Source organism: Tenrec ecaudatus, chromosome 2, assembly GCF_050624435.1.
Source record: "Tenrec ecaudatus isolate mTenEca1 chromosome 2, mTenEca1.hap1, whole genome shotgun sequence".
NCBI classification, from domain to species: Eukaryota; Metazoa; Chordata; class Mammalia; order Afrosoricida; family Tenrecidae; genus Tenrec; species Tenrec ecaudatus.
The window spans coordinates 217,680,552-217,706,586 of record NC_134531.1 but is presented as its reverse complement, the minus strand read 5'-3'; the positions used below and the strand labels follow the sequence as shown (position 1 = coordinate 217,706,586).

The following is a 26,035-nucleotide window of genomic DNA, read 5'->3' as shown; positions in this document are numbered from 1 at the left end:
TAAGAGGTGTGATGCAAATAGAGATATGCACTCTCATGTTCATCCCATTTATGATGCAAAAAGATGAAATAGTCTGCCTGTCATCAACAGGTGAATGGATGAGCAAACTAAGGAACATCCATACAATGAAATATGCTGTAATAAAGAAAGATGAATAATAAAGCTATGAAACATCTTACAAGATTGATTAATCTAGGGAGCATTATGGTGAGTAAAATGAGTCAGTCACAAAGACAACTGCTGTATGGGATCACTATTGTAAGGAGTCAAGAACAGGTTTACACACAGAAAGATTCAGAAATGGTTACATTCATTAAAGGAAGGGAGGGTAAGTCACTACTTAGAGAGTTCATGTACTAGTTATGGTAAATGGAAAGTGATATACAATAAGGGGGAATTCAGCATATCATGACCAAGACAGAGGAAAAGACTAAATACCAGAACTTACAATCCTGCAACAACAGTAACAAATAATAATTTGCGTGTAGATAGCATAAATATGTATGCTAAATGAGGCTATAAGGAAGTACACCCACATCCATATATAGGTATGGTCGTGGGTATTTCTTTTTTAATGAATCATTTTAGAGGAGCTGTTACAGCTCTTATTACAATCCATACATCAATTGCATCAAACACATTTGTACATATGTTGCCATCATCATTTTCCAAGACATTTTCTTTCACTTGAGCCCTTAATAATCAGCTCTTTCGTCCCCTCCCTCACCCACTGTTGTGGACCCTTGGTAATTTATCAATTATTTTTATTTTCATATTTTACACCATCCGCTGTCTCCCTTCACATTTCTGTTGTTCGTCCCCCTGGGAGGTAAGGGGTGTAAATGTGTGTTGTATGTAGATTATTGAGATTGGTTCCCCTTTCTCCCCCCCCCCCCCACCCTCCTGGTGTCATTATTCTCATTATTGGTCCTGAGGGGTTTATCTGTCCTGGATTCTGTGTCAAGAGCTCTTACTACCTGTGTATATGCTCTGGTCTAGTCGGATTTGTAAACTAGAACTGGGGTCATGATTGGGGCAGGCGGGCGGGCTGGGGGTGGGGTCGCATTAAAGAACTACAAGAATGTTGTGTGTTTCTTCGGTGTTATACTGCACCCTGGCTGGCTCATTCCTTCCTGTGATCCTTCTGTGAGGGGATGTCCAAATGTCTACAGATGGGCTTTGGGTCTCCACTCCGACAACCCTTGTTTGCATCGGGTTGTAGACATTTCTACATGCATATTTGTAAACACTGTATGTATGCGCCAATATATAATAGAGCACACAAGGGGTTCAGGTATAGAAACTATTTAGACATCAGGACTTGAAGGCCAAGGTCCCTAGTCTTGAGGGACATCTAAGTCAACTGTATTTATAGAATACGATTTATAAATAAAATGTTTTATATCCTAGTCACGTGAGTAGAATTTTGGAGCTTAAAAGCTTCTGAGTGTATTTGATCAGAGGACATGGGAGCATATGATGGGGGAGAGGAGAGAGTGGAGCACATCCTGGCCCACCAGACCTTGAGGACGATGTTCACAATTATAGCAGCCAGTCCACAGAGAGGATCACATGACTGGCACCACTATGAGACATGACACCACTGTGAGACATAGCCTAACAGGGGACAATACCGGACACAGTGTGGGGATTGAGTCCGATCTGATCCCGCCACACCGAGGCAAAACACTAAGGGGGTGCAACAGAACAGCAAGGGAATTTAGCGGTGAGGTCCCAGGGAATGCTGAAGGTAGACTTTAGGGTCAGGGCATGGTACCCCAACAGACTGGACTGGAAAACACTCTTAAAGGCCAAGAAACAATCCTTGAACTACAAGCTTTTCTTTCTTGTGTTTTGTTTTTTGTCATTGTTTTTTGTATATTGTTGCTTGGTTTTGTCTTGTTTTTGTGCATGTTATTATCTCCGCAGGTCTGTCTAAATAAGATAAGCTGGATGAACGATCTGGAGGAGAAAACAATGGGACCTACAGTTCCGGGGAACATGGAAGGGGAAGGTGGGGGGTAAGGTAGTAGTGTTAACAAACCTAGGGACAAGGGAACAAGTGATCCAAATCGGTGGTGAGGAGGGTGTAGGAGGCCTGGTAGGGTATGATCAAGGGTAATGTAACCAAGAGAAATTGCTGAAACAGTGGTGGGGACTGAGCATGATGAAAGTCAAGGGAAATAGAGGAAAGAGCTGGGAGGCAAAGGACATTTATAGAGGTCTAGATAAAGACATGTACATATGCAAACATATTTATATACGAGGATGGGGAAATAGATCTATGTGCATATATTATAGGTTTAGTATTAAGGTAGCCGAAGGACATTGGGCCTCCACTCAAGTAATCCCTCAATGCAAGACCACTTTCTTCTATTAAATGGGCATTATATGATGCTCACCTTCCCAACACAACCGCTCACAACAAAGCGGGTGAATAATTAAATCTGGTGAAGAAATCTGATGGTGCCTGGCTATATGGCTATCAAAAGATATAGCGTCTGGGGTCTTAAAGGCTTGAAGGTAAACAAGCCGCTATCTAGTTCAGAAGCAACAAAGCCCACAAGGAGGAAGCATACCAGCCTGTGTGATCACGAGATGTCAAAGGGATCAGGTATCAGCCATCATCAGAACAAAAAATCTTACCATAGTGAATGAGTGGGGGGGTAGTGCGGAGTGGAGACCCAAAGCCCATTTGTAGGCCACTGGAGATAGCCTCTTACACAAGTGTTTCGGGGAGTAGATGAGCCAGTCAGGGTGCGATGTAGCAATGATGAAAAATATAACTTTCCTCTAGTTCCTAAATGCTTCCTCCTCGCCCCCTACCCCCACAATCATGATCCCAGTTCTACCTTGCAAGTCTGGCTAGACCAGAGGATGTACACTGGTACAGATAGGAACTGGAAACACAGGGAATCCATGGCGGAGGATCCCTTCAAGACCAGTGGTATAAGTGGCAATACTGGGAGTGTAGAGGGTGGGTGGGTTGGAGAAGGGGAACTGATTACAAGGATCTACATGTGACCTCCTTGGGGGACGGACAACAGAAAAGTGGGTGGAGGGAGACGTCGGACAGGGCAAGATATGACAAAATAATAACTTTTTTAGCTTTCCTTTTTTTAAAAAAATAAATCATTTTATTGGGGCTTATACAACTCTTACCACACCCCATATACACATCAATGGAGTAAAGCACCCTTATACATTCATTGTCCTCATCATTCTCAAAATTTGCCTTCCACTTGGGTTCCTGGAATCAGCTCATTATCCTTTTTTCCTCTCCCCCTCCCTCCCCGCTCCCCCATGAACCCTTAATAATTTATAAATTATTTTATCTTATCTTACACTGCCCGGCATCTCCCCTCACCCCCCTCCCTGTTGCCCATCCCCCAGAGAGGAGGTTACATGTAGATCCCTGAGATTGGTTCTCCCTTTCTACACCCCCTTCCCTCCCAGTGTTGCCACTCTCACCGCTGGTCCTGAGGGGTTTATCCGTCTTAGATTCCCCGTGTTTCCAGATCTCTACTGCACCACTGTGCATCCTCTGGTCTAACCAGGTCGGCAAGGTAGAATTGGGATCATGATAATTGGCGGGGGAGGAAGCGTTCAAGAACTAGAGGAAGATTTTGAATTTCATTGTTGCTACACTGAATCTTGAGTGACTCGTCTCCTTCCCACTACCCCTCTGCAAGGGATGTCCAGCTATCTACAGATGGGCATTGGGTCCCCATCACACACTCCCCTCATTCACGGTAATGTGAATCCGCACCCCCCCCCCCGCCTTTGTTGTTTGAAACCTGGTCCCCTCGATCCTTCATGATCACACATGTTGGTGTACTGCTTCCATGTGGGTTTTGTTGCTTCTGGGCTAGATGGCTGCTTGTTTACTTTCAAGCCTTTAAGTCCCCAGACGCTGTAGCTCTCAATTGCCGGGCACCATCAGCCTTCTTCACCACACTTGCTTATGCACACATTCGTCTTCAGCGTTTATGTGAGGAAGGTGGTCACACAATGATGGTTTTTGTTACTTGGTGTCTGCTACCTGGTCCGTTCAACACCTTATATTCACTTAGGCTGTGTGCTTCTTCTCTGTGGGCTTTGTTGCTTCCGAGCTAGATGGCCGCTTGTTTGCCTTCAAGCCTTTAAGACCCCAGATGCTATATCTTTTTGATAGCTGGGCACCATCAGTTTTCTTCACCATGTTTGCTTATGCACACGTCTGTCTTCAGTGATCATGTCGGGAAGGGTGGGTATCATGGAATGACAGTTTAGCTGAGCAAGGTGCTATTGTATTGAAGGAGTGCGTGCAAGGAGGCCCAATGTCCACCTGCTACCCTACTACTCAACCTATAATATATGCACATAGTTCTATTTCCCCCATAATCATAAATATATTTACATATGTACATGTTTGTATTTAGGCTTCTATGTATGCCCTTTGCCTCCTACTCCTTTCCTCTATTTCCTTATGCTTTCCTCCTGTCCCACTACCATGTTCAGCCTTCATTCTGGTTTCAGTATTTCCTTGCAGTTACCTTGCCCTTGGTTCCTCCCTATTAGTCCTCCCATTCCCTCCCTGGCACTGGTTTTGAACCACTCATTTTTCCCTTGTCCCTGTGTTGGCCAACACCTCCTCCCTTCCCCTACCTCCCACACTCTCATGTCCCTCTGGGACCACTGGTCCCGTTATTTTCTTCTCACATGTTTGTCCAGCCTATCTTACCTAGGTAGACCTGCAGATATAGTAATATGTGCATAAAAATGCAGATGGCTTTGACAACACCCAAGTGGCACATAAGAACATGGCATTGACAGTACACCAACATGCTGACAGACAAAAAAGCCACTGACATACAAAATTTAAAAGAGAAAAAACAAACAGCAGAAAAAAAAAAGATTCTGTTAGTAGTTCGAGGTCTGTTGGCCTTTAGGAGTGTTTTCCAGATGAGTCTGGTGGGGTGCCTCGTCCTGGCCCCAGAGTCCATCCTTTATACTCCCTAAGGACCTCCTTGCTCTGCTTCCCCCGCTGCTCCATTGCATGCCCCCAGTGTTTGCCTCAGTGTGGTGGGGTCAGCTCAGTCGCACATCCCCCACTGTGTCTCAAGTGCTGTCCCATGTAGGGCCATGGGTCAGTGCCGGATGTCACATCTGGCCGTGGGGCCAGCTGTATGGTCCTCTCTGTACGATGGGCCCTTGAGCCGGGCTATCGTCCTCTGAGCTTGGTGGGTCCAGGTGTACTCCACTCCGTTCCTCCCTCCTTTGCTTTAGCTTCCTTCTGTGTGTGGTGTGGTAGGTCAGTTCCTTTCCCACACCAGACGATCTATTTTCATTTTCTGTGGAGCTTCCTTCGATTGTGGGGGTCGGGCTAGTTCTGGACAAAGCTGGCATATGGTCGTCTCTTTGTGTAATGCTCCGTACTTTACGTTGCCCTCTGTACTTTACGTTGGTGTGTCATGGTGGGGTGGGGTCTGTATGCACGTTACAGTTCTGTGGGGACACAATCAATACTCTCCCCCGGGTGGATTAGTGCCCTGTTCCCCCCCATACCATCCACTCGGTTTCTCCCCACCCCGCTAAAATAATAATTTATAAATTATCAAGGGTTCATGAGGGAGGGGGGAGCGGAGAGGAAGGGGACAAAATGAGGACCTGATGTTAGGGGCTTAAGTGGAGAGCAAATGTTTTGAGAATGATGAGGGCAATGAATGTACAAATGTGCTTTATACAACTGAGGTATGTATTGATTGTGATGAGTTGTATGAGCTCCTAATAAAACGATTTTTAAAAAAGCTTGTGAGTGATCATTTAGGAGAACACCTATTGGTCTCTGTACACCTCGAGCAAAAGACAGTGTAGAAAATTAAAGAGGAAGGAAAGCAATTACTCCATTGAACCACATTACTCCATTGAACCACCTCTACTCTAAGACAAGAACTAGATGGTGCCTGACTACTACTATCTGACACTAACCAGGAACATATAGATGGTCACAATTAGAATGGATGAAAAGTAGAATCGAATTAACCATAACAAAAAGGCCATACTTGCTGGTCTGAAAGAAAATAAGGGACCCTCCCTCTCCAGCCCCACTCCCAGATTAATGCCCTAAGAAATTTCTTAAAATGTGAAGCTGAGGATACTCCAGAGGTCATCTGTCAGCTAAATAACAGATGGGCCTATAAAATAAATTACAACACCTGGGAAGAATTTGCTTCTTAGAACAATCAACTATACAAAACCCAAAAGATGTTAGCTGCAAGCCAAAGACTGGAAGGGTAGAAGGTACATGGAAACTGGAGCAATAGAAATGGAGATTCCAGAAAGGGAAGGGGAGAGCCTAGACACATTGCAGGAACTGGAATCAATGCCACAGAACACTGTGCATATAAATTACTAATTGAAGAACTGCTGTGCTATGTAAACTTTCACCTAAAGCACAATAAAATGTTTTTCGGAATAAAAAAATTGCTTAAGCAATCAGGCAAACATATCAAGTTCCTTATGTTCTTGTTAGGGATCAATGAGTTGGTTCCAACTCAGAGAGACTCCATGCACACCACCAACACTCCCCAGTCCTACAACATTCTCACAGCTGTTGTGCTTAAGTCTACTGTTGTAGCCATTGTGCGAATCCATCTCCTTGAAGGTCTTCCTCTTTTTCACTGCCTTTCCACTTTACTATGCATAATGTCCTTCTCTAGGGGCTGGTCTCTCCTGACAACATGTCCAAAGTACATGAGATAAAGTCTCAACATCCTTACTTGTAAGGCACATTCTGGCTGCACTTCTCCCAAGACAGATGTGCTTGTTCTTCTGGCAGCTCCTGGTATTTTCGATATTTTCCATCAATACCATAATTCAAATGCATCAATTCTTCTTTGGTCTTCCCTATTCACTGTCTAACTTTAACATCCATATGAGGTGACTGTCAATAACATGGCTTGGGCTAGGACATATGTTAATCCTCAAAGCGAAATCCTTGCTCTTCAACACTTTACAAGGTCTTTTGGAGAAGACTTGCCCAATGCAATGCATCCTTTGATTTCTTGACTGCTGCTTCCGTGAGCATTGATTGTATGTTAAAGCAAGATGAAATCCTTGACAATTCCCATCTTTTCTACATTTATTATGATATTACCTATTGGTTCAGTTGTCAGGATTTTGGTTTTCATTACATTGAGCTACAATCAGTACTAAAGACAGCAGTCTTTCACCTTCATCAACAAGTGTTTCAAGTCCTCCTCACTTTTAGCAAGCAAGGTTGTGTCATCTGAATATCACAGGTTGTAATGGGCCTCCTTCCAATCCTGATGTCATACTCTGCTTCATATAGTCGAGCTACTAGGATTATTTGCTCAGCATTGAATAAGAGGGAGGAAAAATCAGACCTCTCCAAGGTATAATAAAGTATTATAGCAAAATATAATTCCAAATGAAACTAGAGTGATAACCACAGAAATGTTCAAGGAAACAATACCAAACATGTATCGTATCAATAAATGCGTTACAGAAATGTAAATTAAAATACGAACAAAACCAAACCCAGACATCTAGATTAGATCACAAAGCAAAACTCAATTTTATATTGCATGAGAGAAAAGCACCTAAAAATGGCAGGCATGTGGGGCAGATCTGGAAGGGATGAAGAATAAAGGATAACCAAGTACGGTATATGAAGCAAATGAAAGGAAGTACGTCATGGTTATAATAATATCAGACAAGGTTAAATTCAAAGCATGAAGCATTAAACAAGACAAAGAATGGTACCTTACAATTCCTAAAGGGTGTAATTCACAGTAGGGACGTATTGTACTCTGTAGATCAAATAACAAAGCATCAATACTCACAAAACAAAAACTACAAAGAGGACATGGAGAGATTGAGTAAAATACATTAGTTAGAGGAGATGTTATTTCACCTCTCTCAAATCAAAATAGATAACATATAAAAATGGAACAAGTATATAGAAGGACTAAATGACATCAATAAAGCATAACTAATTGGTATATATTGAACTCTAGACCTTGAAGCAGAAAATACACTCTTTTTTATTGTTCATGAACAAAAAAAGGACTCCATGAGCCAACAAAGGAAACTAGTAAATAATTCCAAAAGTTCTCTTTAGGGAAAAAAAGTAAATTATTAACTAATCTAACCAAGAAACTAAGAGGACAAAAATACAAAAATACTCAAAATAAGAAATACAAGGGAAATAACCAGACACACAAGATGTTTTCAACTATAAATAAATACATCAATTTTTTAATTTATGATTTTTCTAGGAAAATCCAATTTATCCAAAATAACTCCAAAGGGAATATCAAATCTTATTAATCACTAGAGAAAGAAGTTCTTAAATAATTACAATTTATTATTTAGATAACTTACAGTTAGAAATAAGGCCTCCAAACAACACTAAACCCAGAAAGTTTCATGAAGGACTGTTCTAAATGTGTAAACAGGAATTCCAAACCTAAGAGATTCTAGTTAATAGAAAAAGATTATTAAAAAAATATATAGCACATTTAACAATGATAGCAAAGGCAAAACTGCACACATACATGTATTAAACTGTATGTTTAATCTCATTTATAAATACTAACTCACACTCCTAAATAAAATGCTAGAAATTACCTTCCAATAGCAAATTAAGGAATATCAAACTGTAAACAGTAGGATAGTTCAATACTGACTCTGCGGCTACAGCGATGGGCTGACCCACAAGAACAAGTGTGAGGTCGCCCCAAGACCCAGCAGTGCTTCGTCTTGTTGTACACAGGGTCACTGTGAGAGCTGACTTGATGGCACCTGAAAACCACCACTAATATTCCCACATAACCATGCCCACTTTATGCGAGCTCACAAGAGAAAAGCAGTATATTCATTACCTTACGTGCTAAAAGGTACTTGATAAATAATTTTAATGGTTATATTTAATACCATCCTTGATATTCATAGTAAAATAAGAATAGAAAGATACATCCTCAACTGAAAAATTATTTGCAAAAGCCACCACTGAAAGTAATGGAAATATTAGGTACCTTCACGTCAGGAATAAAAGATGTTGATATTGCTACTATTATTGTACTGTAGGTACAAGTTAATTCCATGAAATGAGAGAAAGAAGTATAAGAGGAATTAAGTATGAAAATTGGAAAAGAGGCAGCCACTGATGATTATTTGCAGCTGATCCAGTTGCAATCCAAAGAGAAGCCACTGAGTAACTACAATATTAAGAAAATTTCACTCCAGGACAGGTAAATCTAGAGACTATACCTGGATTAAGGGTTCCTTGAGGGCACGTCAGGCGACGTTAGGGCTATGGGGAGCTAATAATGATGAAGACAATGGCCTAAATCTGATTGTGGTGATGACAGCAACTGTTCTGGTTGTGACTGAACTACTGAATTGTAGGATATGTGGATCATATATTTAAAAAATAGCAGAGAATTCCACAGATAGTTGTGTCAACATTAAGACACAGAAGACACACTGGAAGAAAAGGCCCAAATTACAAAAGCAGCAAACAGCTTAAATATTCATAAATCAACTTAAAAGAAGTGTCTAAAACTCCCATTTGAAGAGCTAAAACATGCCTAAAAGCCACAAAAGAAAACTTAAGCAAATGGGAAACAAACATTGTTTCTGGGTAGGAAGATTCAACATCCTTAATATATCTATTTCCCTAGAAACAGGAAAATGCTTCTTTTAGACTAGATACACTGATCTAAGTGTTCATATGCAATAATAATTAATTCTGGGAGAGACAAACAAAGAGGGGGGAAGTAGCCCTATGGGTGATTATATGTAATTTACAAAGTGTTGAACAAGACGCATGTGTATAAATTGAAACATCCACAGAAGATAATTGGAAGTCAGAACTAGACCCAAATTGTATGGGAATGTAATATATGATAGAAGTGGCATTTTAAATCCATAAAGATTGAATGACACGGGGACAAATGGCTAGACAACTGAAAGAAAAAAAAAACTTAAATGGGGTTTATACTTTACTTTTGTGTGCATGAAAATTCTTAATTAAAAACTTAAATCAATAAACTAAAACACTAAAAGTTTCTCAGAGGGAACCACTGAGAATGATTTTTCTCAGATGCCCAAACCAAAAAACCAAACCCACTAGCAATGAACAGATTCTGACTCATAGCAATACTATGCATGGCTTCTGAAACTGTAACTCTGGGGGGCCCAATGGCCTCATTTTTCTCCCCAAGAGCAGTTAGTAGGTCTAAATTGCTGACCCTGTGGTTAGCAGATCCACACCTAACCCACAACAATGGAAAAGCTTTTTAGGAAAGACCCCAAAATCCTAAATAAACATGACTAATGCAATGTCTGAGAAAAAAGGAGTGACTAGGTACAATTATCGCCATATAAATAAGGTAGGCAAATATTTGCATTGATATAATAGGCAAAGGGCCAATTTCCCTAATATTATAAGAACTGTTTTTAAAAACAATGAAAATGATAACTCAACCCAAAAATGAAAGTCTGGGCAAAGGCTATGGTACAAATTTCTCCTAAACCCATGAGAAGATGCTAATTCTCAATGAAAATTAACTTTTTTAAAATTAAAAATACTGCTTCACTTTCTACTTACAAGACTAAAAAAGATAAAGTTTTTATTATGTGCTGAAGGGTGGGGGGCGTCGGCCGGGGGAGAAGCAAGGCCCTCTCGTGCACTGTTGAGTGGGGTTTGGGAGTCTAAAATACTGCAAAGTCATAAGACCACTCGGAAATACCACAAACACTTTTCAAGCACACGTACTCAGCAATCCCACTTGTAGGACAATTGTAACAAACGATTGTAAACAACCTAAATTCCCATAGTAGGAACCTGGTGATTAAAAAAACAAAAGCATTATTTTCCTAGAAATCATTCACATCTGTATAAAGGGAGGCTATGTGCACAAAGTATCAGTGGAAGGAATCACAAGACTCTTTTAGTTGCCCTAGAAGAGAAGAACTGGACGGCTTGTGTACAGGCGACAGAGGCAGCAGGTGGATGTTATCCACAGTAAAACAGTAAGTGCTGAATCACGCGAAGCAGTTACCTACTAACACAATGTCAATTTTTAAATAGGATGAAATCTCAACATGGTGGTCCCTAGACATAAACATGTAAGATTCTAAGCTTTCAAATTTTGATTACCCAAGGGCAGTTACCTTCCCTAACAGTGTATGCTAAGAAACAAAAACAAAAAAGCCACACATCTTTGAAATATTTATTTTTTTACTTAAACACAACTGCAGGGAAGTAAAAGCCTCTTAAATGCCTCCCAGTTCACTGCTGTCTTCTCTCTGGTGGGCTGGCACCAGCATGGGCCACCCCAGGTCATGTTACCAAGAGGCCACTGTGGGTTTCAAACAGTCCTTCCTTTCTAAAATTTCAGTAATTAATGCCCTTAAAACATCCTGGATTCTTAAACCACATTTGGTCTACAGCACTTGTTCACCAATTGTGAGCTGCCCTTCTATTTATCAGCAAGGAATTAAATGCACTAAGTAATAACTAATGAGGGAAAAAAATCACAAAGTGAGTGGGATGGGAAAACATCAGGCTAACAAGTAATTGCTTGTTGAAACACCCTTTTTACTAGCACTAAGAGACTCATCTTGGTTGGAAAACTGAAATCAGGCACATTAAAGAGAATTCAACTTCTTAGGTATTTTCATTTCTGCTACCCTAGATAATAAAATTGTTTTCCAATTTTCCATGGAAAATAGAACAATCACTAGATTTCTCCACCTGCCAACTGATACAAGAGATCCCTCTCTGTGCCCATTGCAAAGGGAACCCCAAAGAATGCCAAAATCATCAAACAATATCACTAATATCACATGCAAGTAAAGTTTGCCTGAAGATAATTTAATAATGGTTGTAGCAGTACACTGACAGGGAGCTGTCAGAAATGGAGATGAGCCAGTCAGCGTACAGTCTAGCAACAATGAAACATACAACTTTCCTCTAATTCTTAAATGCTTACGACCCCCCCTCCCCACTATCATGATCCCAAGTGTTCCTTACAAATCCCACTAGACCACAAGATGTACACTGGTACAGATAGGAACTGGAAACACAGGGAATCCAGGATGGATGATCCCTTCAAGACCAGTGATGTGAGCGGCGATACCGGGAGGGGAAAGCAAATGAACCAACACTTCTGGGGGACACAGGAGAGGGGGAGATGGGGGAAAGGAAATGGGTGTCAACAAACCCAGGGGCAAGGGAACAACAGGTATCTAAAATTGGTGACAAGGAGGGCATAGGTGGGGCCTTATCAAGGACACTAACCAAGAAGAATTACTGAAACCCAAATGAAGGCTGAACATGATAGTGGGACAAGAGGAAAGTAAAAGGAAATCGAATAAAGATCTAGGTGGCAAAAGACATTTATACAGGCCTAAATGCAGGCATGTACAAATGTAAATATATTTATATATAACAGGGAAATAGATCGATGTACATATATGTTAAGTATTAAGGCAGCAGACAAACATTGGGCTTCTATTCAAGAACACTTTGTTCTAATAACCCGGCATTCTGTGATGTTCACCTTCCTGAAATGATCTTGAAAGACAAAATGGGTACATAAGCAAATGTGGTGAAGAAAGCTGATGGTGCCTGGCTATCAAAAGATAAAGCATTTGGGGTCTTAAAGGCTTGAAGATAAACAAGTGGTCATCTAGCTGAGAAGCAACCAAGCCCACATGGAAGAAGTACACCAGCCTGTGTGATCATGAAGTATTGATGGGATCAGGTACTGGGCATCAAAGACCCAGAACAAAAAATCTTGTCACTGTGAATGAGGGGGATTGCTGAGTAGAGACCCACAGCCCATCTGTAGGCAACTGAACAACCCCTTGCAGAAGAGTAACAATGTGCAGTATGGCACGATGAAGCATACAACTTTCCTCTAGTTCTTTAATGCTTCTTCCCCCCCATTATCATGACTCGACTTCTACCTTACAAATCCGGCTATACCAGAGCATGTACACTGGTAGAGATAACACCTCAAGATACAGGGAATCCAGGACAGATAAACCCCTAAAGACCAATGATAGTGATACCAGGAGGGTGTGAGGCAGTGGTTTTCGACTTTCCTACTCCCACGACCCTTTAATATAGTTCCTCATGTTGTGGTGACTCCCAACCAGAAAATTATTTTCGGTGCTACTTCATAACTGTTATTTTGCCACTGTTATGAATGTATAATGTAAATGTCTGATATGCAGGATGTATTTTTGGGGAAGGGTGTATTTTTGTTGTTATAAATGAACACAAAGCATAGTGATTAATCACAAAATATGTAATTATACTTTGTGAAATATTTATTTCTAATTACAAATAGATGAAATTTATCTTGAAGCATGGGTAACAGTTTTCATATTGGGTACCCCTATGTGGGCGTATCTGCATGTGGGTGGACCTGCCTGGAGACCACCGAGGAGCAGTGTCTCGGTTGCTAAGAACATCGGAAATGTCTTTTCCGATGGTCTCAATGGTCTCTTAAGCAACCTGTTAAAGGGTCGTTTGACTCCCAAAGGGGTCAAAACCCACAGGTTGAGAACTACTGGTATAAGGGGAAGGTGAGGGGACAAAGAGGGAACCGATCACAATGATCTACATATAACCCCCTCCCAGGGGGACGAACAACAGAAAAGTGGGCAAAGGGAGACAGTGGGTCAGTATAAGATATGAAAAATTATAAATTATCAAAGGCTCACAAGGGAGGGTGAGCAGTGGAGGGGAAAAATGAGCTGATACCAAGGGTTCAAGTAGAAAGAAAATGTTTTGAAAATGATGGCAACATATGTACAAATGCGCTTGACACAATGGATGTATGTATGGATTGTGATATGAGCTTTAAGAGCTTCCAATAAAATGATTTTTTAAAAAGTGTTGAAGAGCAAGGATGTCACTTTGAGCATTAAGAAGTGCTTGATCCACGCCATGGCATTTTCAATTGCCTCACATGCCTGTGAAAGCTGGACATTCAATTAGATTAAAGAACTGCACATCTGAGTTATGGTGCTGGCTAAAAATACTGAAAACAGCAGAGACTATGAGAACAAACTAATCTGTCTTGAAAGAAGTATAGCCAGAATGCTTCTCTAGCAAAGATGGACAAGACTTCATCTCATGTACTTTGGAAATGTTGCCAGGAGAATGCAGTCCCTAGAAAAGGGCATGGTTGAAAAAGTACAAGGGCAGTGAAAGAGGAAGCCCCTCAACCAGAATTGCTACAGTGGCTACGACAATGAGCTCACACAGAACTACTGTAAGGATGTTGCAGAGTTGATAACATTTTGTTCTGCTGTACATCGGGTCAACATGAGTTGGAACTGACTTGATGGCAACTAACCACAACCAAGATTTTCTCCACCTCGTAATGGCCAATAGTATGTGGTGCTTACTGGAGCCCAGAAGGAGAAAATTCTGAAGAGAATGCATCATCTCAAAATTGTGATAATGCTCTTCGCATCTTATCCCTAAACTTTACCCAAGTGAAATGAAAGCTTACATCCAACAAACACTGTTCGCAGCAGCTTCTTTCAAAATCACTGAATGTCCTTCAGCAGGTGAATGGCAAAACAAATGGTGATACATCCACACAAGAGATGATTCCGCAAAAGGGACTATTGACAGAGCATGGATACATCATAAATGCATAAAGCCAAGTGATAACGTCAGATTCAAAATGTTACTGATTGTACAGAGTTATGCCATTTGACATGACATCTGGGAAAAGGCAAACTAAGTAGACTGAAAATAGACCAGTGTTTACAGGAGCTGAGGAGGAGAGGCTGAGCACAAAGATGAACATGGCAATCTGGGGCGGCAGGTTGCTCTGTATCTTGGGAAGGGAGTTACAGTCACAAAGAACTCAGTACTAGAAAGGACAATGGTTTTTGCTCTACAGTGTCCTTGCCAAACAACTCCGTGCCTCCTGTACAAATAGACCTTGGGCACTTGGGATCCAGCTAGAACTCTGTCACCAACAGGCAAATAATAATGGTGAGCCCTACCTTCATAGGTGTCTGAGCCAGGTGGCCCCTACAAGGATCCTTCCGGCTTTAACATTCAAACTCTCAGCCTACAGGGAATCTATGGTATAACCACCCTGATTTACTGGATAAAAACAACCACTCTATTGTTCTGTACATCAGAGATTTTTGTCGTTCAGAAATTCAGGAATGCGGGGGTGGGCAGTTTGTCTCCGATCCACGTGGCATCGGCTGGGGTGGCTGATGGGGACCAGAGGATCCATTTACAAGATGGCCTGATTACTGCTATATCTGGCCCTTCTGTGCTCCTACGCTTTTCACATTACATGGCTCTCATGCTCCTTGGCCTTCCTTCCCAATGGTTCTTAACCAGTCGTTGGCGTTCCTCTCTCTGTGACACATTGTGCTTCTTGGTCTCTTTTTCCTTGTGGCTCTCGGGCTGGGGCCTCCTCTACCATATGAAGCACATGGTTCTTAGCTTCTCTCTCTGCAGAGACCCCCTCACAAGCATGATTATCTGTGTAACTTCTTGTCCAATTACTTTTTCCGTAACTTGATTCGTTGTGTCTTGAATTACCTTTTTCTAAGTAATGAGAAATGAAAATCATTGTGATATTCAGATTTGTAGCTCAAAATGAGTTTTTCCTTAAAGTGCCTGTTGGTGTATAAAATACTCTTTAACAAATCACCAGTCACCTCACATCCTTTAGTCTCTAACATTATGCCCACCCGGAGTGAAGATATGAAGCCATCTTTACCATACAATCCGTAAGGTTTTCCAATTAATCCCACCTAAGATTGATTCTCCAATGTGGAGTTCAGAGTGATGTATACAGAACTGATTTACCCTCCCTCCTGGAGCTGGCTTACACAGATGAAAAGAAAGAGCAAGCGTGGCCTGCAGATGTTGATACCCAAGCCACAATGCACCCACACTTTTGAGCACCAGCTTTCAGAGAATTGGAACTTGCCTAGGCCTCATTAGAGAAGCATGCTGTTGAGTAAGCTTTGCCCAGCAAGGTCTACAGCTTAAGTTCACCAGTCATTCCTGGGCAGAAAGATGAGGCTGTTTGTAGACTTCAAAACCTCAGAAACTCTACACAGGGTCATATTGACTAGGTATCAACTCAACGGCAGACTTTTTTTTAAGATCATTTTTTGGGGGGCTTGTGCAACTCACAATCCACACAACCACTGTGTCAAGCACATTTAAACATTTGTTGCCATCATCATTCTCAAAACATTTTCTACTTGAGTCCTTGGTGTCCTCCCATTTTTCCCCTCCCTCCCCGCCCTCCTTCCCTTATGAACTCATGATAATTTATAAATTTTGTCATGTCTTACACTGTCCGACATCTCCCTTCACCCTCTTTTCTGTTGTCCATCCCCCAGGGAGGGGGTTATATGTAGATCCTAGTAATCAGTTCCCCCTTTCTACCCAACCTTCTCTCTACCCTCCCAGTATTGCCACTCTCACCACTGGCCCTGAGGGGGTCATCTGTCCTTGGATTCCGTTTCCAGTTCCTACCTGTACCAGTGTTCATCCTCCAGTCCAGCCAGATTTGTAAGGTACAATTGGGATCATGATAGTTGGGGGAGAAAGTATTTAAAAATTTGAGGAAAGTTGTATGTTTCATCATAGCTACATTGCACCCTGACTGGTTTCTCTCTTCCTCATAACCCTTCTGTAAGCAGATGTCCAGTTGCCTACAGATACGATTTTTTGTTCTTTGATGCCTGATCCCATCAACACCTCATGACCACACAGACTAAAGTGCTTCTTCTATGTGGGCTTTGCTGCTTCTCAGCTAGATGGCCGCTTGTTTATATCTTCAAGCCTTTAAGACCCCAGACGCTGTTATCTTTTGATAACCGGGCAGCATCAGCTTTCTTCACATTTGCTTATGCACCTGCTTTGTCTTCAGTGATCGTGTAGGGTAGGTGAGCATCAAGGAATGAATGGCAGTATTTTTTAATGATACTAAAAATCTTTAAATCGTTAACATTAAATTAGATCACCTGTGAAGAACACTTACCGTGGTGTGCTGGCATTTAGTAAAATCTCCACGAATGTTCATTATTACTAATTAAAATCAAGAATGGGCACCAAAAGGAGAGAAAAGGAAGGAGATGCAGAGACCTAGAGTAGGCCAGGATTGGCAGAGCCTCCCTTTCAAAACAGCCTTGAGGGGAAGTTGCAGCTTGGTGCCAGGTGTTCACTTCTTGATCTAATTTAAAAGACATAATCCAAAAGTATGAATCCCATTGACTACCTTACATCAGTAGCTTGAGGGCTTCCCTGAAGGCCTGGAGAGGATAAGAAGAGACAAAGGCCATATAACAGAATCCATGTAACTGAAAGACAAGGGAAAGAGCAGGATTCAGGGTCAATTCAACGCTGGCCCTAGGTGGTTTGATGGCTCTTTGGTGGCTGTGTATGTGTGTGTCAAAGCTAGACTCATCCTGTAGGCCAGGTGGCTTTGCAGTTAATAGTAGACGGAAAGCGAAGGCAGCCTCAGGAAGGGCAGGAGTAATTATGCAGCAATGAACTCATGTCTGGACCAGAGGATCTTGCTGGCAATGAGAACCCTGCAAGTGGGAAAGACTTGGAAAACACCTCTCCCGTGTTTGAACAGACACCAAGACCCCAGAGACTAAATCTAATTAAACAACAGGATTTTATTTTAAATGAGAGATAGGGGGTTAAATACTACAGAAAGCAGGCCAGTAGAATGCAAAGCTACTGTCCAGTGTTGATATGTGGAATTTCTGGTTTTGATACTTTCCTGGGAAGCAGGAAATGAACTTAAGCCATGAGCTAAAGTTGAGAGGAAAGGTGCAGACTATAAATATGATTCATAAAAAGGAAGAATTAACTAGAGTGAACAAAGGGACTTCTGCACAGGAGTTTGAAGTTCTAATCATGGTGTGCTGTGTGGTTCCAGAAGTTAGAGTCTACATAATAACAGATTGAGTTAGTCGTTTTTAAGACGTCAATGACATTATAGCACACAAGTTTCAGAACTTTGATGTTGGTTTGGAATGGCTGACAAAAAGTGCAAGTAGACTCCAGATGACAAACCAAATGATTAGGGGGGCTCCTATTACATAGGAGGATGGGAGTTATGCACACGTGTCCAAGTAATTACCAAGGCACAGAGGGAGCAGGCCAAGGGAAACGCCTCGTATAGCAAGCCTGTACTTATATAACGAACAACCCAGCAACCATAGCATTACAATTCTGGTCAGTGAAAAATAAGCATGAGCACTAGCCAGTCACATATCATCCATACCTCAGCCAACTGGATGATGCAGGTGAATTTCAAGGGCAGAGAAACAAGAGAGGAGACCACCAGCCACAAAGATGGCCACAGTCCTGAAGAGCTGTTGGTACAGAGAGAAACCTCAGAGAATGACTGGAGGCAGATCACAGCATACATCTAAAGCCATCTCTCCTGGCCTTCGGTTGATCCAGACAAGTCTGCGCCCAGGTTCAAATCCCCTCAGCGACCGTAAGAACGCCCCAGTTGCGAGTTTAGTAATATAACATAGCTAACTGAGGAGTACGAGGATGAGGAGGCAGAATTGTACTTCTCAGTGGCTAATCTTTCCCACTCAATTTTCTTAGCAAGATAATCACAGATTTGACATAAAAAATTTCAATGCCAGTTTAAAGAGCAGACCCTGGGTGTTTTATGTATAATGTGGAGAGGTAATAAAGTTGACGTAACCATATTTAAAGAAAGGTAGTAAAAGGAAATAGATTTTCCATAACATATTGGTGGGATTAAAACTGATGCATACTTTTAGCTGAGTACTGTGCCAATACTTACATATCTTTAGTAAGATACATACCAGCAGTTAATGCTTTATATTTTCTTGAGTATCCATTAGTCTCAGAAATATTTTCACTTAAGGTGGCCTAAAAATCTTTAGATACTACTGTAAGACTTAACCTTTACCTGTACATAAATGCCTCCTGCTATACTTCTACCCATCTCTAAAACACATAGAAACATTTCATTTACAAAAGGAGAATGAATGAACTGTATGTTTCTCAGAAAGCCTGCCATAAAAATATGGCTTATTTTGAAAAGAATCAGACAAGAGTTGACTGGCTACAATGGTGCAGATACATTACGGTGAAGAGCAGATCTAACACTATCTAAATGGGTGTTGTTGCTAGTTGTCATGGAGTCTGATGCCCAGCTCATGGTGATGCCATGTACCATGGAACATACTGTGCCATCCCCATTGGTTGAGAATAGTGCCCTGGCGATCCACAGGGCTTTCACTGGCTGATTTTTAGAGGTAGATTGCCAGCCTTTAAACTGATTAAACTTGTTCAGTATCATAGCAACATGCAAGCAGTGCACAGGGTGTAATGCTTTGAAAGGCGATAATTCTACCACTAAATCACTACTGCCCTCCTACCAAAATTAACCCCAATTAAGGAGATGGTCCCATCACCTACCAACACAGAAGTGGGCCGAGTGGTTGCCTTTGACAGGTAAATCTCCAGCTGCAGCTTTGAGTCTACTCAGTATAAGAATGAATGTAAAGTCAAAACCTCAAACAACTTCTACGTTTAAGGGCTGACACTTTCTGATAAGGCCTCTGGGAAGCCTTGGCTATAAAATTGCACTCCCAAGGTCACTAAACTGAATTTTTGGATCTGAGTCAACAAGTATTGGGGTACATGAATCAAAGACGATGATCTGGGTTTAAGAGAGATTACCTTAAACACACTTTCTGATGATACAAAGGGAGTGCCAAGATTTGGATAAGTATCACTCCTGGCATGAGACAGTAAAACTCTGTGTAAAAAATCCAAGAAAGGGCTATCAAAAAACAAAACCAAACTCATTGCAGCAGCTTAGAAATTGTTTTTTTCAGAAGGGGCGTTAAAATGTTGAAGGTGGATGGGGTGGAAAGGGGGAACTGCTTACAGGGATCTACATATAACCTCCTCCCTGATGGACGGACAACAGAAAAGTGGGTGAAGGGAAATGTCGGACAGGGCAAGATATGACAAAATAATAATTTATAAATTATCAAGGGTTCATGAGGGCGGGGGGACTGGGAAGGGCAGGGGAAAAATGAGGAACTGATGCCAGGGGCTTAAGTGGAGAGCAAATGTTTTGAGAATGATGAGGGCAACGAATGTACAAATGTGCTTTACACAGTTATGTATGTATGGACTGTGATAAGATTTATATGAGCTCCCCCAAAAAATGATTTTAAAAAAATGTTGAAGGTGAAGCCTCCGGTACCGGACTAACCACATCAACTTACAAGGAAATAATCTTGTTTGTGCCCTAATTGAAAAGGACAAACGATTAACAGCAGAAACAATGTTCAAAACCACAGGCCTTTTAATTGTTCACCATTCTGACTGAAAAATTAAAATTGAGCAAACTTTACACTTGATAGGCGGCAAAAGACTGTGCCTACATATAATATAGATGAGCGGAATCTTTTAAAAGTGGGAGCAAGACCCCGAAGCACCTCTTGGATGAACTGTACAGGAAATGAAATGCTTCCTTACCAGTATGATTCTAAAGACAAAGCACAGTCAAGCAATAGCAACCAAGAAGGACAAGTGATCCAGTCAGAGCAAAAGTTGACCAGTTAAGAACAAAGGTCACGACAATAGTGCTTTTGGATGCACAAGATTATCTTGTTGACTTTCTGGAGGGAAAAGGACAATGATATGTTTATGATGACAGTGTTTTGAGAAAGTTAGCCAAAGCTTTAGCAGAGAAACACCCAGGAAAGCTTCACCAGAGAGCACTCCTTCCCCACCAATGTTCCTGCTTATTCCTTTCATCAAACGAAGACAACTTTGCAAGTTTCTGTGGGAAATCTCTGGCTCCATGACTTCCTTTTGTTTACCAGTCTTTAAAAAACCTTTAGTCAATAATGTAAGGAAAGGTGCATTGCCAGTTACATTCCCAGGACCCTGGGGACTAACTTTTAATGTCCCTTCTGAAAATGAGTTTAAATTCTTCAGGGATGGACTAAATGGCTACTAGCAACTCTTACAAAGGCATCTGACCTCAATGGAACTTACACTGAGAAATAGTTTATATTATTATTTTTCTTTTAATTCCCCTTTCCTACAAACTTTCTTTTAAGTACTCTTGTATGTCAAGGGGGAAAAATAATGGAAATTAGATGATACTGAAGTTGTACATTAATGACAACACTATTACTCAAGCCTTCTGGGGCACAATTTTGGGGTACAGCAGTGGTGTGTTGCTGGATGTTCCCACATCTTCATGAAGCATCATCCTTTAGAGTTCTGTCAGTGACACCACTTTCTCAACTGTTCTTTCCCCTACTTCCTCTCCCTCGCCTGACCTTCTCCAGGACCTGGATCGGGTTCTACGGGTGCTTGTTCTTTTTTTACATTCTTTTTATTGTGAATCAGGTGAAGATTGAAGAACGTATGAAGAGCGTTACAACCAATATTCATCAAGCCTCCCACCGTCTTGGCATGTCTGTCATTTGTGCCCATCTTCTTGTTGGTCATGAGCTTCCTCTTCCCTCAAGTTAACACTTTACCTAGCCTCCAGCCTGTCACTCTCCTACTCCCTCCCATCTCTGGTAGACTTTTCTATTAGTAGGACGAGGATGTTTCTTTCCTATGTATGTAACAAATTACAAAGGGGTTATTTAAAAGCAAATTTGTGGGTTGCAACTAAAGGATTACTGAGTGCAAAATATGTGCATTAAGCCCCAGACCAGCAAAAAAGAAAAATTTGAAAAGACTATGAAGCTAAATGACTCTTACACAAAATAAAAGGAGATTAGGATGTCTGTCAAATTAGACAAAAAGCTTGGCAAAGAGAGGAGCTCTTTCACGTAACTCAGGTTTCTTTGCAGTTGTCTATTTGCTTCCACTGTCTATTCTTTGTCGGAAACAAGTTTAACTCAAGAGGGGAGGGAGGCCCTGGCCTCATTCACAGGTTGCAGAACTGGGCTCCAGCACCATCAATTCCGGCAGACTCCCCAAGTGTCCCTTCTCTCCTTGCCCCTAAAATGGCTGGGCCTGCTCTTTGGCCCCAGTCTTACACCATACTCGTTGTCATTGGTTTGATCCTGTCTCCAAGTATTACATAAGTAAAACTGCCCACAGGGTTTTCAAGGCCATGGCATTCTTCAGAAGATTCCAAGTCTTTTTCTTTCAAGAGGTCTCTGGATGAGTTTCAGCTCCCAAGCTTTGGGCTAGTATTTGAGCATTTACAGAATGTGCCACCCAGGGCTATATACCATAAACACTGAGTATGTTGTTGTTTTTTTTGTTTCTTACTCACCTCTCGCTTTAATGAACTTCTTGAAATGAACAGACATTGGCTGAATTTATTTGGATTAAATAGTAATCTAAACAAAATGACACTGACAAAGATGCAATGATATGAAAAGTTATCCAAGATAAATTGTTACACAAAGAACAAGTTGCGTGTGTGGAGGCTTTGGGGGCAGACAGGCATGCATTCAGTATTCATAGAAAGTGTCTGTACACAAACCACTGGCAGGTATCTCCAGAGGCAGGGAAGAGAATTGGAAGGTAAAAGAATATGGCTTTTCACGTTGCATGGCTCTCAATAGTTAGTTTTCACAATTGTGCCAAATTATTTTTACATTTTAAAAATGTTAAACTGTTTTCCTTTGTTCAAATTAGCATTTTGTTTTAGGAGAAAATTACAAATGTTGGTTTTAAATCTAAGTGTAAGTTATTTTGTGTTCGCATAATTGAAGTCATTTCCAAATGTCTGTAGATACTGTCCATAGTATCTGAAGGGATTGGCTTCAAGACTCCCATTGGCCATAGAATACCCAAATCTGGAGATGCTCAAGTCCCTTACTCGTTGCATGCTATATTCTTTAAACCACCTGCCACATTACTTACAATATCTCATCGAATGTAAAGGCAATGCAAGTAGCTCTTTATGCTCCCTTAGTCTTTGAGTGACTACTTTGATTATTTAATATTTCTTGTGCAGACATACACAACACACAGAGAGGAAACTAATGCTCAGAAGGGCTGCAGTTAACACCATATAAGGTGTTATGTGCATAGTATGCTACCAATGCTTTTTAAGAGCTCCACCCTGTCTCCCAACAGTTTTGAACCCTGGTAGGATGCTGACTGTACAGTGAAATCTGTTAAAGTCAGACTTGACAAGACTGTCTTTGGGTTCACAGGTTTTCCATCTTTGATAGAATGTAGGCTTAAGACGTTTCTACTACTTGTTTTAGTGGAAAATATTTGGGCTTTCCTTCTGATAGGTTTCCAGCTTACACAGGTTCCCCACAGGTTCTGGTTTTTGAAGGTTTTACTCTCATTCCACACTGAGATGTTGAAACACACAACAGAATCAGCACATGTTCAAAGTAGTTTTTTTTTAAATGAAATATTAGAGTGCTATTTACAGTATACTTCATCATGGATAATCATTATTTCTAGACCATAAATTCCTCCATTTTGCAAAAAATGTTCACGCTTGGGGATGCAGAATAGTACAGTGTTGGGTGGACAAGCTTTGAAATCACTCAAACCTGAGCTAGGATCCAGCCTGTTATTAGTCTGGTAACCCAGGGCAATTCCTCAACTTCTCTAGGCCTCAATTTCCTCATCAGTAAAACAAGAGTAAATGGTCTGGTTGTTAAACTCTATACCAGTGTATGCTAAGGAACAAGCATTGCTTTGATTGATGGCAATCATTCATTACTTCAAGAGTGGATTTCTACTAATTGGGATCATACTAAAATAAAAGGCCACTACATCAAGCCAATCTGACCATGGAGCCAATCACTCCATGGGGGGAGTCAAGCCTCTGAGAACAAGAGTTTTCACCAATGTTGTGATGTTCAAAGAAAATGGAAGACTTTGTCATTAGCTCATACCTAGAGAGTCACCCTTCCCACAGCCATGGTGTAAATTACACTTGACTCAGACTGACCAGAGATGGGACCTCTTCTTGAATCACAGATCAGAGTCTAACATGAGTCAGGGGCATTCGTGTTGTTTCGTTTTTAAAGAAAATCCTGCATGTTTCAGGGGCCCTGGTGATACAGTGGCTAAAGTGGTTGGATGCTAACCAAACCCTAGCAGCTCATCTGCATTGGAAAGATAGTCTATTCAGATTCATGTGGCAAACCACTGCAATCAAAATCTCCCTGGGAGTGTTAGTTAGCTAGGATTTCAAGCAGATTGTACATTAGAAGCACAGACATGACCTGGTCTATCACAGTTTTACAACTGCTAAGTGACTGGCATGTTTAAGAAAAGTTGAGATTTCCCCCAATTAGAGGCATCTTAGAATATCATCTTGCAAATAAGGCAATTGAGGCCATAGGGGGCTGAAACTAATGTTCTTGTTTTGGCTTTCATTTAAATATGCCATTTCTTCTCTAGAGTATTCCAAGAAAAAAGCAGAAAACTGAGTGATTTGTGTACGGTGTTTGAGCTGACAACCACTTGATGTGCATATTTATGCTTTTTTTTTTGAGACATACTTGTGCTTTTAAGGGTCCATTCAGCACTCTTTGGAGGTCCAGTCACTGCAAGAGGAAGGGAGGGACATTTGTTCATAGAGGGTCTCCACCATCAGGGACCAAGGCAGCAGGATATTCAAGGCAACAGACAGTTAGGGCTGCAGCTCGGGCACCGGCCCTCTCGCCCTTGCACCTCTCCCCGACTTGGTAGCGCCTCCGTCAGGGGCCCAAGGAGGACAGCGGACAGCATGGGGGGTGCACCGGTCCGCAGGCAGCAGGCGAGCCAGCCCAAACCGTCTAGAACAGAGGATTACGCTGGGCGTCGGAGAAGCCGCAACCTGCAGGCCCGCCCCCTCATCCCACTTACCCCGGCGTGATAAACCTTGTTCGCTCTTTTAATCTTGATGTCCAGGGAGGTCCCCATCTCGGATTCTCCGCAGTGGGCGCTACTTCCTGCCGGCACGTGACTCGAAGGGAAGAGGGCGCGCCTCCCTCCACCCGTTTCCACTTCTCGGCTGGCAGCTACGTCACGTGACCGCGCGCGTTACGCCGGGTCGACTCCCCGGTCCCCATAGCACCGCACGCCTTCCTCCTTCCGGCGCAGGGGCGGGCCTTGGCGCTGACAGAGGGGCCGCCACTCCCCGCCCCGCCCCCCTCAGGCTGAGGGCGGGACCAGACCGGCTCCACCCCTTTCACAAGGCCAGAGTCACGCCGGAAATAATCTCCATCTACCCCTAGCAGGGGACAGGGTCGGGCGGGGGCGGGGGCGGAGAGTGCTCGCCTCTCCCGGCCTGCCCTGCGGCAGAGAGGAACCGCATCTCTCAAGCGCAAGCTGCGCGTGAAAACCGAGACTCCCATCAGGCCCTGGGCCCCAGACTCGGAAAGTGCGAGCCGAGCATTTCCCTGAGTGCGTCCCCCCTCGAAATTCTTCTCAAGGCTTCTGAGGTGCCAGCACTTCCTTAAACTGTTTTCGCTTCGCCGCCGCTTGCAGCGCTTCCCAAGGGGGGCGTTTCCGGTCACCTGCAGGGCTCTCCAACTCCCCCCCTTCCCCCGCCCATTCCCGTCCCGAAGCCCGCTGATTGGCCAGGCTCGGATGTCCCGCCCCCCCCAGCCGGGCCTGCGGCCGAGGCTCGGGAAGTGCCGGGTGACCTCGCTCCGCTCAAGCGGCGGCGCTGGGTCACCTGCCAGCTCGGCTCCGAGGAGCCGCGGGGGGTTGTGGGTATTCCCCAGGCGCGCGTCCCGATAGCGGGTGTTAAATATTCATATCCGTGCGCCTGGCGCTGGAAAACGGGTAGGGGCCGCACTCAGTCCTTGAGGCTCGAGACTGCGTGAGAAAGATAACCCAAACGGAGAAGAACTTGCCTTTTCTCCCCGCAACACCGAATGAAGAAGACACAGGGTACACAGAGATCGGCTTTTTAAAGCTACTCCCGTCCAGCTGGGCCGTCGTTTTAGGCAACATAGTATATTTAATTAAATGAAATCCCTTGTAAATGCTTTTAAA

The 26,035-nt window shown here is 42.4% G+C and overlaps 1 protein-coding gene across 1 annotated transcript in view; it reads right to left on the bottom strand.

Moving 5' to 3' along the window:
* The window catches only part of VPS26C (VPS26 endosomal protein sorting factor C), a 55,780-nt gene extending 30,672 nt beyond the window's left edge, over positions 1 to 25,108 (bottom strand). Inside the window, exon 1 of the mRNA XM_075542297.1 lies at positions 24,899 to 25,108. Within this exon, the coding sequence (XP_075398412.1) occupies positions 24,899 to 24,955 (57 nt within the window). The 5' untranslated portion in view covers positions 24,956 to 25,108. The remainder of the gene's footprint in view (positions 1 to 24,898) is intronic.
* Positions 25,109 to 26,035: the final 927 nt, after the last annotated feature.